Below are 18,555 nucleotides of genomic sequence, written 5' to 3' on the forward strand. Positions count from 1 at the left end.
TGCAGTGGCAAGGAGGAATTTAAGGCTAAAGGATTGGACTATGGATGCTATTTCCAAGGCTAATGTAGCCACATGGCCTTTCCTAGGGGGTAAACTATTTGGTGATATCCTGGACGATATTCTTATAGAGACCAAGGATAAAAAGAAGGCTATGCTTTTTTCCTCCAAGAACGAGGATAGGAGACAGCAGGGGTTTAACTCCCAGTCCTTTCACAACTACAGGTCTCTTCCCAAATTCTGTATGGACTCTAGAAGACCAACTTGGTCCAAGCCAAAGTGTTCCTTCAGGTCCAACTCTCAGTCCACCCAGGGCCAAAACTCGAGCACAGAGGCAACAAACCTCACACACAGAGCACCTGATGCCAGGCCCCCAACCAGTGGGGGACAGATTTCAACTTTTCTGGCAAAACTGGACTGCATCAATGACTGATGCCTGGGTACAACACACCATCAGGCAAGGTTATGCCATCAAGTTTGTCTCTCCTCTGCACAAGCATTTCTTACAGCCCCCTCATTCCAACAATACTGCAAAACTACATTGTACTCAAGAGACCATCCATTATCTCTTAGAGATTGCCACCATAGAGCCTATTCCCTTGCATCAAAGGCATGCAGGTGTTTACTCCATCTTCTTTACCGTTCCCAAAAAGAATGGGGACTGGAAGTCTATCTTGGACTTAAAATTCCTCAACAGATTTGTTGTATACAAAAAAAAAATCAAAATCAAAATCGAGACACTAAAGTCAATTACGGAGACAATGATAGCATGGGACTTAATGACATCCATAGACATTAAAGAAGCCTACCTACATATCCCCATTTTCCCCCACACAAGAAGTACTTCCACTTCCAAGAAGGATCACTCAGTTCAGGGCCCTGCCCTTCGGATCAGCATCAGTTCCAAGGGCGTTCATGAAGGTGATGGTTGCTTTTGTAACAAGTCTCAGATCCCAAGGTATTCATGTGAATCCCTACCTGAATGACCTTCTCATCAGGTCTCAACAGAGAAGACATCCCAGGACATGCAGTCCGCTATCTAGCATCTGTCGTCACATAGACTCCTCATAAACATCAAAAAAAGCCAGTTGACCCCATCACAGGTTGTGACACTTAGCGATTGTGGACAGACCGCATAAAGCTCTTCTTCCCACCAGAAAGAGTGGCAAAGCAAAAATGTGCAACAAAACTAGTCATTGCCTACTGTTTCTGGGCTCCATGATTGCAGCCATTGCCGCAGTCTCATGGGCTTGAGTGCATTCCAGGGACCTTCAGTGGTTCTTACTTCCTCACCAGCAATCAATTGACCTCAAGTGCCACATCGGTCCACAGTTGCGGAATTCCCTTCGTTGGCAGACTGTCCCTCCACATGTGATCGCAAAGAGATCCATCCAGAGATGGACTTACTGATTACCACAGATGCAAGTCTCTTGGGCTGGTCAGCTCCAAGGAACAGATCATGAGCATCAATTTCTTGGAATTCAGGGCGATTTTCCTGGCATTTAAATTCTTCCTGAAAGCATCTCAGTGCTTTTATGTCTGAACAGACAACACCACAGCCAAGGTCCATGTTAGGGAGGCACAAAATCTTGGAAGCTTCTACAAGAAGTGGTCTTGATCATGAAGTGGCCAGAAAGTCATCTAGCATCTCTCCAAGCAGAGTACATCAAAGGTACCTCCAATATCCAAGAGTGGTCCGTGTCTCAGGTCCTATTTGAACAACTGGCTTGTTGGTTCAGGCAGCCCTGTGTAGACCTCTTTGCCTCTCCCTTCAACATGAAGACCACCAGCTTCTTTTCCCATTATGACTGTCCACAAAGGGGAAACGACAGATACAGTCCTCTCCAGGTAGCTGGCCAGTCTACTTTATGCCGTCCCTTTTATTTATTTATTTTATACCCCACACCCTCTCCCCACAGGGAACTTAGGGCGGCTCACAACACTTAAAAATACAATAAATATAGATACAATACAAATGCAAATAAATACAATAAATATAGAACTTTATGTTGACTGTCATCTGCTTGCCAGCATGCTTTCACTACTTGCTCAGAGAATCCTAGATCTAGCAGCCCTTGCCACTCAATCTGCAAGCAATCAGGTTCATCTGGAAGGCCGTCACATGGTGTTGAAGGATGCACAAGACCCCAACCAAGATGGATGTCCCCACCATCCTTTCCTTCCTACAAGGTGGACTCGAGCAGGGCCTTAGAGCTAACACACTCTGTAGGCAGGTAGCAGCTCTGGCCTCAGTTCTGCCTGTAGTCGAGGGCAGTCCTCTCTCACACCACCCGTTGCCAAGCATTTCCTCAGAGAAGCAGTGCTTTCTAGTGGTGTTTTAGACTTTTTTTAGATGGTTTTAACTTGTATTTATATTCACCTGTTATTAGCTGCCCTGAGCCTGGTTCGCCAGGGGAGGGTGGGGTACAAATAAAATTTATTATTGTCATTATTCAACATTTTCCTTCCTGGAGACTTCATGTGGTTCTCCAAGCTTTTACAAAACCTCTGTTTGAGCCTCTGTGTGAACTACTTGAACTACTGTGTGAACTAAGTTAATTAGGCTTATGGTGCTGTTTCTTACAGCCATCACCGCTGCCAGACATGTCTCAGAACTGAGAGCTCTATCTATAGCTAAAGGCTTCTGCATTTTCCAGAAGAATGTGGTGGCTCTCCATCTGGATCCTTTCTTCATGCCAAAGATGAATTGTGCATTCCACAGGTCTCAGGAGGTGTACCTCCCGTCCATCTGTCCCAATCCATTGTGCCCTAAGAAGCAATGGCATACCTTGGATGAGTGAAGAGCTTTACATATCTACATCCAGAGTACTGCTTTTATCAAGAGATCAGATCCTTTGTTTGTAGCCTACCACCTGGTAGCCAAGAGCAAAAAGGTGCCTAAGGCATATTTCAGCAGGTGGCTGAAAGAGTGCATTCTTTTGGCTTACTCTTCTCAAGGGTTTAAACCTCTGGAAGGAATCACAGTTTACTCAACCAGGAGCGCAGCCACCTCAGACACCTGTCAATCTGATACATCAGTTTTGGAGATCTGTAGAGCAGCCACCTTGGCAGTTACATCTACCTTCATATGCCATTACAAAATGGACTCATATGCAGAAGATGATGTCACCTTCAGGTAGGTGAGAGGAATTGAGACAGATGGCTGCCCTTCCATCTTGGAGGAAGCTCTGCAACATCCCAAAAGTCAGAACGTCCTCCTCTCCTTGAATGAGAATGGAACTTTGGACTTACCATGAAAGTTCCTTCTATTTGAGGTAGAAGAAGACATCCTGGGCCCACCCTGGTATAGGGGAATCTGATTGCTTTGTAGATAATAGCCCTCTTGTCTCAATTGTCTTAAACCTTTCTTTTCCTGCTGTTACTGTTACCATTAGATGTTGGGGCTTCATCCCTTGGCTTCATCCCATAGTTATTTAATCTTAATGTTAAGTCCTGTTGGCAGCAACCAATGATGGCATACTTTGTGTTTTTCTATGGAAAGCTCTGGAAGCCTCTGAACCGAAGGAGGAGGTACTTCTCTCCTCAAGGGCAGAAAGAAAATAACCTAATATCCTGTCTAAAGGGATTGTGGCAGAAGGAGTACCCAAACATCAGGATGTCCTCCTCTACCTCAAATAGAAGGAACCTTCATGGTCAGTCCAAATTTCCTTTTCCTTTCCCAAGGAGATGGCTACTGCTGAAGAGCAATCCTCTGCTTCTGCAGTTACCTACAGGGAATGTTATAACGCTTAGACCTGAACTAAATGTTGCATGCAACATGTGATCACCACAGGCGGATCTGTAGCCAGATGTCAGCTCTGATTCACCAATGAGAACTCTATTTTGAAGGGTTCTGATTTCATTCAGGACAGTGTTAAAGAAGGAGGGGACTTCAGCCTTCCCTTTCATACCATATTCCCCACTTTAAAGGGCTATGGAGGTGCTATTTTTCCTGTGTGAGGGGCTGCACATGGAGCCCCCCCATGGGCAAATCATATCCCTCATGGCCATTTCAGGTCAGGAAAATGGTGTGGGGGGAGCTGAAGACCTTGTTCCCCCACACCGTAATCCCAATCAGGATGCTTCAGAATTGAGTTCCCAAGGGCAACTCACAGCTGTCATCTAGCTGTAAGTCCCCACTGTGATCACATGTTACATATATTGTTAGAGTAAACCACTCATCAAATGTTTTATAAAATGCAGGTTTAGATTAGAGTTAACCACAAAGTGGTCACTTGCAAGTATACTGTGACAATCTGCATCTATTCTTAATAAAGCTTGTCGGTCCAGGCTTAGCAAAATTCCCTGCAGAATAACCACACAAGCAGAAATTTCTTTGCCAGACTCTCAGTAGTATACACTATATTTTCTAACAGATCATAAATGTCACAAAGAACTTCAAGTGCAAAATTACCAGCACTGCAGTTTTAAAGAAATATATAATCAGGGCATGCATCCAATACATGGAGAGCTCAGCTAGTAGCCCTTGGAGTCAAGGGAAGAATATTCTGTTGGATTGGCTCTTATAGGGGATTAAAATTTGATGTCTGTGTATTTTCCTAGTCAAACCCATATTCTTCTAATACACTAGAGTTGTTTTGTACTGCTCTGGATTGCAATTTCTAGAGTAGAATGAAATAGCTCCGATTTTTTAAAAGTGCCATCTTCCTGTACAAGAAAATTATAATTCCTATTGTGCCTTTGCATCAAAATCCATGAGCCTTCATGAACCACACCTTTTCTGATAAGAAAACCCAACAAAATTGAAACAGGAATCTTTCATTGTGCAGAGAAGAATAAGGCTAGAAAACTTGTTATCTAAATTTGACAACATGCAGAATAGTGCTGGCTATTTTTTAAGAGTATGAATTTGGGAAAAATTTAAGAGTTTGAATACTTTCTATATCTGAGATCTGATTTATATTTTTATGCAAGTGGTTGAGGTCTAAGAGCCCCGTGGCACAGAGTGGTAAGCTGAAGTACTGCAGTCCAAGCTCTGCTCACGACCTGAGTTCGATCCCAATGGAAGTTGGTTTCAGGTAGCCGGATCAAGGTTGACTCAGCCTTCCATCCTTCCGAGGTCGGTAAAATGAGTACCCAGCTTGCTGGGGGTAAAGGGAAGATGACTGGCGAAGGCACTGGCAAAGCACCCCGTAAACAAAGTCTGCCTTGGAAACGTCGGGATGTGACGTCACCCCATGGGTCAGGAATGACCCGGTGCTTGCACAGGGGACCTTTACCTTTTACCTAGTTGAGGTCTGGCCATTTACTGGTCATACAATAGGTACACTTGTAAAATCAGTTACAGCATATACAGTTTTTAGAAAGAGGTCCCACAGGTTGTTACTTTTTCACATTAACATCAATAATAAAATAATCTAGCCATGTCTTTTGAGGGAGGGGGGAAATAGTCACATATAATTGTGTCAGTTCTAAACAGTCTGCATTGTACCTTCAAATGTCATGATGTATCCAGAAACACTGAGGGACAAAAGTTATATTGGGTTAAGGACACTAGCAAACTATCAGCATTAACATTTAAACACTACAGTAATTTCTCACCAAGGTTCCAAATGTGCAGGGACACACACATTAAACAAGTAGAATATTATAATCCCAAAATTACTGTTGGAGTGGAAGAAGTTAGGATCTTGCACGGTGTCATAGAAATAATTTGTAGAGCCACTTAGCAGCTCTTGGTTTCCAGTCATCAACTGAGTCCTCCTGGTAGCTCTCTCACCTGGTATCTGTCTGAGTGATGGATATCATCTGAAGAGTGAGGTGATGCTGTTGGAGAATCTCCTTCCCGCTTGATTGAGGCTGACAACAAAATTGACTGTAGGAAAAAGGAGGGAGGGGAGGTGGAGAGGCAGTTAACAATGCAAAATGTTCTCAAGAATAAAACTAGCAACAGGTGTAAGGATGATAGATGCTCATCAAGAAAGCATTAACACCAACAGCCTAGCTACTGAGAGGGACAGCTCCTAGGTCAGGTGGGCATATGCTATGCTAGTTTGAGAGACTAATACCAGAAGCTATTCAGAAAGCCAAAATTTCACCCATGTGCCTAATCCATCACCTCATCATGGGTGGGAACCGTAATTCTTGTGTCTCCTCAATTGCCAGCATATGACCCTTATGGACAAGGTGTGTGTGTGTATAGTGCCGTCGAGTCGCAGCCAACTTATGGAGACCTCTTTTGGAGTTTTCATGGCAAGAGACTAACAGAGGTGGTTTGCCAGTGCCTTCCTCTGCACAGCAACCCTGGTATTCCTTAGTGGTCTCCCATCCAAATACTAACCAGGGCTGACCCTGCTTAGCTTCTGAGATCTGACGAGATCAGGTTGGCCTGGGCCATCCAGATCAGGGCGCTATGGACAAGGTACCTGGGTCATATTCCTCCTCTGTCCTTCATTGAGCTCACTGAATTATGCTAGTGGCAGACACTGTTGTAGTATTTAGCTATGTTAACTCCACATGGGAACTCTTCCTTGAATATAGGTTGTACCTACTGCTTCTCTCAAGAGCTATTGCCAGCCGGGGGAAAAATACACTCACAACAACGTAATATATGAGATAGTTTGAAACAATTTTTTTTACGATGACTGGATAGGTGAAGGACCATATTAAATAATGCTCTCCTATAATATCTTTCAGTTTCACTGTCATGCCTACTAGAATTTACATGAACATACCACCCCGTAAACATAGTCTGCCTAGTAAACGTCGGGATGTGACATCACCCCATGGGTCAGTAATGACCTGGTGCTTGCCCAGGGGACTGCCTTTACCTTTGTGTGTGTGTAAAGTGCCGTCAAGTCGCAGCCGACTTATGGCGACCCCTTTTTGGGGTTTTCATGGCAAGAGACTAACAGAGGTGGTTTGCCAGTGCCTTCCTCTGCACAGCAATCCTGGTATTCCTTGGTGGTCTCCCATCCAAATACTAACCAGGGCTGACCCTGCTTAGCTTCTGAGATCTGACGAGATCAGGCTAGCTGGGTCATCCAGGTCAGGGCGCCTTTACCTTTAAATACCTTTAAGTCCTACTGCATTCTTTATTGGAGGTCTTTGCTATGTGACTGAATTGCTTTTCCTATTTTGTAATCTGCCTTGAGACTCAGTGAGAAATGAAATTAACAACAGAAGCTTTCACATGAAAGGGTAATCTGATACAACTGGAGGTCATGGCAGAATGGGCAGCATTACCTCTGCATTTCAACAAGGAAGGTGGCTAGAGAAATTCTTTAGCACAAAAAGTTAGCAGCACCTTGTAATCATAAAGCTACATATAAAGTCCACAATAATCCCATGCTAAAAACTGCTTTTTGTTAAACAGATTAATTTATTTCTGATTTATTAGCTGTACAGCTACTTTTTGAAGCCTGAGTAGAAGAGTGGACAAAATCGTCCCAACTGCTTCCTGGTTCTAACATGTATTAAAATCCCAAAGAAAAATTATTTATGTTATTTATAGTCCGCCTTTCTCATTTCAAACTGCTCACTAATGCAAAAATGGCAATATACAAGCAGTGGGGAGAAGCACTAGGTACTAAAGAGCATTTCAGTTTTCCCTCTCAGTAATTAGAAATGCTGGCACATTAATAAACATTATCCTGTTTATAAGATTACTCTTTAATATTCTGAAATACTCCAAATAACACAGATGTTTCTCTCTTTTTTATAGCAGGCTATGAAAGCCAAATAGTTAGCAATTTACTGGTATTTGTGAAGGTTATCAGTACCTTGCAGATTTCAGAGCAATTGCAGAGAGGTATAAATTCCACGCGCAACAAAGTTTTATGGGAAACGACAAGAATGCTTTGACAATATTTAAAGGAAATACATTCAGTAAGAATGTAATGTTACTGTTTAGAAAGAAATGCTAACTAAATTTCACAGAAGAAACAGTAAAACAAGAAACGGTAAAAACAGAAAAAGGAAACGAATATACACACTGAAAAGCAATGCTACAAAATATCCATTAGAATGAAAATATAATAATAATAATGACCAAAAACAACCACAACGCAAGAACTGCTTTGGTCAATTACATGAATAATACAATCCCTCGTAATGAAAATAGGTTCTTTGCTCACTCTAAAAGAACAGAAAGTCAGGGACCAATTTGGTGCAATATATACTTTGTACACACATATAAATATGAGCGGATTAACACTTGCAAAGCAGACGACTCCTTGTCTTCCCATCATTTGATTGCCATTTTGGAGCCTGTTCATGTGGAACTGAAGGAACTCCAGGCCGTTTTAGTGGTTGTCTGTGGGCTGATCTTGGTCATGTGCAAATAATTTGGTCCAGTATCCTGTCTCTGATCACTGCCAATACTAGAAATTTTAAACAAAAATCTTAGCAGACCCTAGCATTTACTCTGCATTCTTATTACTTGCCCCCCCCCCGCAAATTTGGCAAGTTTGTATAATGAAATTAGCCTTATAGTTGACGTTTATCTCCTCCAAACTATGCCTTTCATTTTACTATTTTGTTAATACTTGGAACAGCCTTCCCTTCTTTTCGGCTCATCATCCTGATTTCCTCTAAGCTCCTCTTTGAGACCACATCTTTAGGAAAACCTTTTCTGAACAAGCCTCACATTATACACCAGGATGTCAAACATAAGTCCCAGGGGCCAGATCTGCCCCCTTGAGAGCTCTTATCCGGCCCACGAGCCTGCCATGGCTGCCACACAACCCACTCTTGATCTGGGGTGGGAAGCCTGCTGTGGGCTCACCAGCCGAGGCAACCACTCATCCACTCTTGATTTGGGCTGGCAAGCCAGCCAAGGCAGCCACCTCCCCATGCTGGATCTAGGCTGGCGAGCCCACTCCTGACCTGCCAGCTGAGGCAACCCCCCCACCCACTCCCAATCTGGGCTGGCGAGGCATGGCCCGACCAAGTGACATTTATGTCATATCCGGCCCTCATAACAAATGAGTTTGACACCCCCATTATACACTCTTCCACTGTCATCTGATAATCCCCCAAATAGGTCCCCCATTCCTTTCCCAGCTGTAATTTGAACACACATGAAGCTGCCTTATACTGAATCAGACTACTGGTCCATCAAGGTCAGTATTGTCCACTCAGACTGGCAGCGGCTTTCCAAGGTCACAGCTAGAGGTCTTTCACATCATGTATTACCTGATCCTTTCAACTGGAGATGCCAAGCATTGAACCTGTGATCTTCTACATGCCAAGCAGGTGTTCTGCCACTGAGCCACAACCTTAATTATATGCCTTTTTGTTGTATGTCATATCTTCATTTTGTACAGCAACAAGCACAACACTGCCACTGTAATAGTCATATAGCTGTATTGCCCGCACAAGTGAAACTAATCTGTTTTTCACCATTTGAGCTTTGAAAAATAAACTGACTCCATGCTACATAAAGAACAACTTTAAATTTGCATATATTTGCATGTCAATGAGTAATGGGTTCTTTTAATGTCTGCGAAATTTGTTGTCTGCACTACCTTAGAACTTCTCTGGGCTGATACATAATGTGGAAAAACTAAACGGTTGTCCCTCATCAACCACAGGGAAACCTTGCAATTGAACTTGGGTATACTGATTTTCACTGACTCAAAATTAGCTCAGATTTGCTCCACATACATACATTTTTAAATACAAAGTTAGTCTGAAGCTGAATTTATGAAGGCTGAAAGCATCTGTCCTTTGAGAAACTAGGGGCATCTAGTTCAACAGAAAGCAGCCAGTTCAGGAGCAAATATTCTCCAGAAGAGACACTTGTCAAAGTCTTAACTTACAAACATGTTACCATCTTTGTGTCATGAAGGGCCAAGACACCAAAATGTGATTTTAAACTAACAAATGTGATTTAAAACTAACAAATGTGATTTAAAACTAACAGCATAATTTTTTTTCTAAATACATAAATAAAGTGAATCTTGCTTCTTGTATCTCACTGGGCCACACCAATATTTTGGAAGCAGGAAGGACTATTTGCAACATACTTTCCCCCATTAGGATGCACAGAACATCTCAAGGCAAGTCTTAAAAATACTTCGCTTTGTGATTTGCTTCAGTGGAAAAAATAAAAATACACAAGCCATCGACTCTGACTCCAGGAACCTCAGCAACAAATCCTCATTGCTTCCATTGTCCCCCTTCCCACCCACCCACTCCCCATCTGCCCTTGCAAGTAGCTCTAATCCAATATTATTATCTGAAAAATGGCTAGGCTTGCTACGGAGACAGTAAATTAAACGTTATGTATTAGTTTTTAGAGTGTGGTCCCAAGAAGAACGCTGGCCCATTTATTCAACAAACCTCCTGAGCGCCATGACAACGACCTCCAGAAAAAATGCAGGGCTAAACTAATCCCAAAGATGTCAATCTCAGACCCTCTTCTACATACGCTTGCCATTTAGATGAATAAACTGTCTCTTAAAATTGTAGCAAGCAGTTCTATTCTAAATACCTCGGAAGCATGTTAAACACTGTATCAGGGAGTCAAACCCCTGCTCTAGCACAAGCTGTACTTCATTTGTATTTCTCATTTTGTCAAGGTGGAGCAATCACTTCTCCATTTAGGCAGTGTCAGGAGAACAATCAGGAACATAGATGGGGGGGGGAGCAGAGAACAGAAGCTCCAGAATTAGAAATCCTGTTAACTTTAAATGCCCATCTTTGTGCTTGTCCAGTTGGAGTGTTTGGTGGTCAACCAGTGGATTGTGACACCACAAGCATGTTTTGGAGTGTGAGAAGGGGGGACAGAGTGAAGGAGGGGAAAGAGAAAGGCATAGATTGAGTGACTGAGTAGAGGTATAAGTAATAAATATATGCTAAAACTGTCTCACGTTACAGGTTGTGGTTAAAGCAGAAAAAGTTTGAAGGCCACAGATTTAGAGCTTACAATCTTTACTCCCCCGCCCCCACAGGGATCACTATCAAATAAAATGAGAATTTGTTATCCTACCCTCATGGAAGTAACATAAAAGAGAGTCAATTTGAAGCCGCACACCCCCTTGTCTAATCCAAAACCAGGCTAAAAACATGTCAAACATTTCTATATCATGAACTAAGGAAGGGTCCCCCATCTGTGAAGTTTTGAGCAAAAATGCTATCCTGGCCTTCTCTAATGACACTAATTTGGGCTTCCTGAAGGCTAAGTTCCTGTTCCGAGTTTCTGTTGCTGCATAAAATATGTTTTCCTGAAAGTTTATTTTAAGATGGACAGCTTCAGGAAGAAGACACTTCTGCAAATTTTGCTTTAAAATTAAGGTTCTATACTTTCCGCAACCCTTGTGTACCTCCTGTTGCTCTATGCCTTTGACTGGATTTGAACTTTGTTTCTTGGATTTACCTTGATCTTGGACTGTGACCTGGCTTGTGCTTTCTGTATTTGCCCTTCTATTTTGGTGCTCAGACTTCTCACTACTTGTGTTTTGACCCTGGACTGTGCCCTGGACTATGCCTGCTGCCTGTTGCCCCTGGTGCCTGCCAGAACATAGATAGACGCCTAGCATAATGGCTGGCTTACAAAAAGCTACAATAGGAAGATAATGCAATATTTTTCCTTTGTCTCTTGAGCTGAACCAATGTGATGGCACCAGATTTTTTTGCTCCCATAGAGGGAAATTAGCTTAAAAATTAAATGTCACCAAAGAAGATCCACTGAAGATCATCTAAATACTTTAAAACCCTTAGTGTCGACTTTATCAGAGCTGTGAAACTTTTTGATGACAACACGTACTATGGCTTAGCAAAGAAGATGCAAGGTCCAACTTTTTGCCTTCCAGAAATTTGACCTTTTGTTTGTGTGATACCAAAGCCCAGTGCACATCTCTCTGTGTCTGAAAGGTGGCTGGGGAAGGAAAGAGTTGACCGAGCTTGTTGCCAGGTTAGGGCTCCAGATATCTTTGCTCTCTGCCTTGCATACCAGACCTTTCTGAATCTCAAGGAAGGTGTTTCTTGATACTATTTGCCACTAGCTATTGGAATCAGACCTATTCCTCATTTCAGGCTAGAGTATACTGATTGTTCATTACATCTCCATAAGGATATGTTTGAACCAGTTTTAGACATTGAAAGCCAGTACAGTCTAGAATAAAGTCTTTCGAAGGAAAGACACGATAGAGGTTTCTAAAATTATGTAAGGGACAAACAGAAAGAGCTTTTCTCCCTCTCCAGTAATACTAGAAGTTGGTGGCACCCTGTGAAGTCGATGGGCAAAAGGTTCAGGACAGACAAATGGAAATATATCTTTATCCAGCAAGTAATTAAGTTGTGGAATTCACTGCCACTGGATGTAGTGATAGCCATGAGCATTGATGGCTTTAAAATGGGGTTAGAGAACTTCATGGAGGAGAAGTCCACCAATGGCTACCAGCCACAGTGTGTAAAGGGAACCTCCACATATGGAGACCGCAAACTTCTGAATCCCAGTGGTTAGGAGGCAGTATCAGGGGAAGGTGTTGGCCTCTGTGCCGTTTGTTGGCCCTCTAGGACAACGGATTGGTCTCTGTGTGAAACACAGTGCTGGACTAGATGGACTACTGTTTTGATCCAGAAAGGTGCTTATGTTCTTAAGATTTCCAGTTATGGTAGAGTAGGTCCCTGAATTTTGACTTTTGGTCCTCCAACACTACTCTGTAATATTAACAGAAAGTGTGATCAAATCTTCCTTAGTCAGAGCTCCTTTTCCCACTACCATTCCATTTCAAGCCGCCACTTCACTGCTGAAAGTCTGAGGAAGGGACGCATGCAAGTGATGGTGACGGCTCATATTTCTAGGCCCCCCTTTAGATCTTCCCTTTGTTGGGTAGAGGCACTCTCTGTTGAGGTTATAAACCCTAAGAGGATCAGCCTCAGCATTACACCTGGGGCAAGCTGAATAAAAAAAGGTCACCGGTGCTTTTTAAACATGGACAAAAAAGCAGTAAAATGTGTTTGGGAAAAAAAATCTGGCATTAAATCATGACTTTTTGCCTGGCTTGCCTCATTAAAAGTGGCCTTTTGGAAGGTAAAATTATCATTGTAAGCGATAAGATCTTTAAGAAAATAATTCACGGCTTCTTCACCCTTTAATATGATAGCCGCCACCGGCTAATTTTTTTCTTAATGGCAACGAGGCCATCAATCTTTCCAAGGCTTGCTCTCGCCCTCGTTTTCCTCCCCTGCCGTTTTCCTAAGCAACCATGTTCCCTGCTTGGCTCATAGGAGCAACCTTCTTTCTTTTCTGCTTTTGCTCTAATATTTCCCAACTTGACAAATCCTCCTTTGAAGAAAAGGGAAAGCTCAGTTATACTGTGTAGGGGTCTTCATGGGGAGAACACACTAGATGTTAAGACAGATATAACAGACAGCAGAACACACCAGCTAAAAACTGAGCAAACTGAAATTAGACATTAAAGTGCAGTTTTGTTCAGCGGGGAAAGTGATTAAACTCTGAGTTGCCTAGGGAAGTGGTAGATTCTTCATCACAAGTATCCTTCTCACAAGGCTGCACATTCTGAAATACCAATTCTACAGAATCCTAAATGGTCACATTCAGTATTATGTCAGTGTTGTTGCATGGTGCGAATCTGTCAAGCAACATAAAATGGGCTCAAAGCACAACACTGAACTGGTTTGTTTACATGGCAAACATGTCTAGTGGTTACTCTAGCCAGGAGTGCCATAAGAAATTATAATATGTAAGAATCTCTTTAAAAAAGTTTTGGAAATCCAGAAAAATAGCATTTTAAGATACCACTGAAGTCATTAAACTTTTTCTGGATTGTACTGCTTGTCCTGTATTCTGTTACATCCTCTTGCAGGGTACTAGGCTCCAACACAGAATTCCATGTTATTGCTATTTCAATATGAAACCAGAAGTTAAAAAAAAATTAATCATGAATTCATCCAGCCCTACCTCATTTGTGTATAAGGCTGAAACTCTTTTGGTCATGTACAATCTATATTATGCTTCAATGCAGCACCCAGGCGTGATTTTGAAGTGCTGTCTCTCTTAAAAGATCCCAGGGAACAGAAGTCAGAAAGACCTTGCTCAACGTGGAGAGCTGCTGCCATTCAGAGTAGACAACAATGAGGTAGATGAGCCAAAAGTCTCACTTGGTTTCTAGAAATTTCTAGGAGGTGCTGCAAGGCTAATCTGTTTGTCAGGGCTTTTAATTTGGTATGGACTTTTAGTGGGGAGAGAGACTATTTGCAGTTTTATTTTATTCTGTATCTTTTAAACATTGATTCATAGGGTCACCATGAGTTGGATGCGGCTTGACGGCACTGAACACACACACACACATTGATTACTTCCAAGTACAATGAAGAAAAGTGGGGCATAAATATTTTAACTAACAAAATACATAAAATAAGGCACGTATATTTTCAGAGGTTCAGAAGCATGTGCTAGAGACAACCCTTTAAGGCTGTATCTTTATGCTAGAAGTTCATATAACATGCCAACACTGAACTTAAAAATGTGATACAGTCATTCTCACATTATGGGACAACTGCTTGAGAGTACCACAACTACAGAACTTAAAAAAAAACAGGTGAGTTGTATGTCTGGTAGTACAAAAACATTTTTGGCTGTGTATACATGGATTGGAAATTATAGCTTCCATTTCCATGTATTTGTGGCTCAAAAAGTGCACCTTTTCTGACATGGATGAAAAAGATTGCTTGAAGTATGTCTCAACCTTTTGATTTTGGGGTAGGCAGCTTGTGCAGACAAGAGGCTCTGTGAATAACACTGCTAACAACACTCAGCTCAGTCAATAAAGAAGGCAAAGTAGTGATGACTTCCAAGATTTCTTTCTCTGCAGGCAACAAATTGTTCATTTGATCAGCTGCTCTGAAATAATTTGCTTGACAACAACAGGAAGTAAGCTGCTACCAGGATTCTCAGCACACACTTGTAGTGTGTTGCAGTTGTGACTGGAAAATGTCACCGTATGGCACAGGGAACATACTCCAGGAACTTATTCTGGGGCAGCAGGAAGAGGGATGGGATATGATAGGCCTGGGGGAAGCAGATTCTGTGCCACTGGAACAAACAAGCTCAAGAGGACAGCAAGACACAGCCCCATTGCAAAGGCAACAGGCATGCCTGGATGGTTTCACATTGCAAGGAAAGAGGCAAGAAGTGGATGTGACCCAGGAGCCACTGATGAGAGGTAAGGGAAGGAAGAAGAAGAGTTGGTTTTTATATGCCGACTTTCTCTACCACTTAAGGAAGAATCAAACTGGCTTACAATCACCTTCCCTTCCCCTCCCTACAACAGACACCCTGTGAGTTAGGTGGGGCTGAGAGAGCTGTGACTAGCCCAAGTTCACCCAGCTGGCTTCATGTGGAAGAGAGGAAAACCAACCCGGTTCACCAGATTAGCGTCTGCCACTAATGTGGAGGAGTGGGGAATCAAACCGGTTCTCCAGATTAGAGTTCACCACTCCAAACCACCGTTCTTAACCACCACACCACGCTGAAGAGAGCCCGGAAAGGAGGAGAACAGTGAGTACTTTCAACCCCTCACACTTACTCAGCTATAGGAACCTGTTGCTAGAGCCAGGGAGCAGGAAAACAGCTGCCAGACTCTCCTAACCCTGGTTCCCTCCTTCACGTGTGTTGTGTGAATGGGGGATTGGTCCAAATATAGTTTGTGCTCCCAAACATGTTGCTGCCCAAGCCCTCCTTTGTGAGAGAGCTGGAGCACCTGTGTCTTGGTGAGGATTCTCAGGAACACAAATACAAGCATGTAGCTTTGTCTATGTGATAACTGTGTGCTAGGTGAACGCCTGCCTCATATACTCATTGTGCATTTGGGAAGTGTCAATGCTTGATCGCTCACACAGAGACAAAACTGTAAGTTGTGTGCATGCATGTGTTTTTACATAAGCATGCAAGTATGCCATGTGGACTCAGGGCATAATGGAGGTGGAGAACAAGAAAGAACATATGATCTGGGTGCAGTCCCCCACCCCCCACCAAGGAAATGTATCAGAATTGCAGCACAAGCTTAGAGCCGGCTGCCTTCAGCTCTAACTACCTCCTCCCTGTCTAGGAGATAGGTCAGATGTCAGCACTGGGAAGCGGTGAGCGGGCAGCAGTGACACTCTGTTTCCTTTCAAGGCCACCCATTTGAGACTATTAAGTGCTGGTCTCCTGCTTTTTGATAGCCCTGAAAACACAGGCAGTTTATTTCTCTTAAACAATCAATCACAGCTGCTGTCAGCACAACAAATACCCTAACCCTGCTTTTTACATCTTGCTCTGGCCTTTCCCTTCTCTTCTGCACAAAGTGTTTCCTGCCTGATGCGTTGGACTTTAACTCTGCCATCTAAATAGGTACTTATCACTTAACATGGAGGTGATGGCTTGACATGTTTTCTGTCTCCTGCCCTCCCCTGCACAGTGGGGAAGCAGTCAAAGTGTTGCTAATAGCTGTTATCACTTGGGAACTGTAACCTGAACGCAATGAGTGATACCAGCCCTCGATGCGCTTTATAGCAGTTTTAGAGGGGTAGGCATTCCAAGACATGAACTTCAGCAGATTTTATTCTCCAACACTTTCCTGGTGGTGGTGGTGGAAAGTGCTGTCAAGTCAGACCTGACTTACTTCGATCCCTGGGAGTTTTCAAGGCAAGAGACGTTCAGAGGTAGTTTGCCATTGCCTGCCTCTGCGTAGCAACCCTGGACTTCATTGGTGGACTCCCATCCAAGTACTAACCAGGGCTTAACTTCCAACTAAGGCCTGGCAAATGCACAAACTCATCCTATCTCCTTTGTGGAGTTGTGGCCATGATTCCAGAAGGCTACAGGAACATTTACTACTGAAGAAAGCAAGTTCCAACTTTTTGCCTTCCAGAAATTTGACCTTTTGTTTGTGAGATACCAAAGCCCAATTCACATCCCTCTGTGTCTCAAAGGTAGCTGGGGAAGGAAAGAGTTGACCGAGCTTGTTGCCAGGTTAAGGCTCCAGATATCTTTGCTCTCTGCCTTGCATACCAAACCTTTCTGAATCGAAGGGAAGGTGTCTATTGATACTGTTTTCTATCATCTATTGAAATCAGATCTATCCTTTGTTTCAGGCTAGAGCACACTGGTAATTTATCACATCATATGCATTCACTTGAACTCATATTAAACATTGACAGCCAGTATTTCTTTTGTGCGCTAACAAAGATGAGTGGTTCTTTAGAACCTGGCAGAAAGAGAGAAAGAGAGAGAAAGAAAATTTTGATTCTAAATTCATTTACTTGGAAGGAAGTCAATTGATTTTAGTAAAAGCTTACTTCCAATAAAGTGCTTAGGATTACCCCCTCACTGGACATGTTTCCAAACTTAATTACATCTGCCCGATTGTCTTTCCAGTCCCTTCTCCCATATGAATGCCCTAAGTACTGACATATTTCAAATACACACAGACAGTCCTCTGGTTTCCCCTTCTCCCCTACAGCCACAATGAACACACTTAATTATTAATCTTTCCTCGTCTATCACTTTTGGAGATGAAGCCCTGAGGTGTTATGTGATTTCCCCAAGGTCAGAATAGAAACACATGGCACTGTTCCTGCTAAGGATCATGGACTACAGACCAAGGAGTCTAGTTACTGACTGCCTTTCGCAGCTCAAGCTCTAGAAAAAAACATAGAAAAGAACATTCTGCCTACAATGAGATATCTGGAAAACAGTTTCACCAAACTCTTTATCCTTGGAAGTTGTAGTAGTCAGGTAGGCCCCTGGAAGCCATTAACAGCCAAAATTCTCTAAATAGCAAAACAGAGGAGAAGAATTAAGAACTCTGTCTAGATTCACTTAGCAATGAGAGACTTGGGTTTAAATGCTGGGTATATTGTGTGTGAGCAAACAGTTCCTAGCCCATGTAGAAGGAGAACAAGGAGAATTCTGGCCTGGTGGAATGCTCTGCCAAGGAATATCAGGGCCCTGCGGGAGCTTAAAGAGTTCCGCAGGGCCTGCAAGACAGAGCTTTTCCATCAGACCTACAACAACTGAGGGCAGCTGCGGATATCATCTATACTGGCCTCCCCTCCCCCCTCATATGTATGAAATGGTATGGTGGGGGGCAGTCACTTGAAGGGGCTCTTACAGCAAAAGGGGATTTAGACACCATCTCTGATCAGTGGTTTTGATTAGCGGTTTTAAGTTACGAATTTTAATGTTGATTTTATGATTACTATTAGTATTATGCAACGGTGTGATTATTGGATGTTAAACTGATGTTACCTGCCCTGAGCCGGCTTGCTAGGGAGGGCGGGGTATAAATATGAAAAATAAATAAACAAACTAACAAGAAAACAACAACTCTGAGAGCCTCCTGCATTTTGCAGAAGCCAGAATGGCCAATTCTGGCTGTATTTTCTGTCATAGAATCTTAAGTATCATTAAACAACAGGTGATGCTTCAAGAGCCAATGGTGGGGGGAGGTGCTTTGGTGGGGCACTACCATCAAAATGGGTAACACATTGATACAGGGATAGATACATTTTTTCTTACAGTGGTAGAAATAAATGAGCCCAGTACTGGAAATTTTTACTGACTTGCCCACTGTATTAGTGATT

General features: G+C 42.8%; 1 protein-coding gene across 3 annotated transcripts in view; it reads right to left on the reverse strand.

Annotated features, from left to right (window-relative positions):
- Positions 1-18,555, reverse strand: part of RNF220 (ring finger protein 220) — a 337,388-nt gene that overhangs the window by 86,204 nt on the left and 232,629 nt on the right. For all 3 annotated transcript variants that reach the window (XM_056845154.1, XM_056845153.1, XM_056845155.1), the window contains one exon: positions 5,738-5,833. In XM_056845154.1, coding sequence (XP_056701132.1) covers positions 5,738-5,833 — 96 coding nt within the window. The remainder of the gene's footprint in view (positions 1-5,737; positions 5,834-18,555) is intronic.

This window comes from Euleptes europaea, chromosome 2 (assembly GCF_029931775.1).
Source record: "Euleptes europaea isolate rEulEur1 chromosome 2, rEulEur1.hap1, whole genome shotgun sequence".
Taxonomy (NCBI): domain Eukaryota; kingdom Metazoa; phylum Chordata; class Lepidosauria; order Squamata; family Sphaerodactylidae; genus Euleptes; species Euleptes europaea.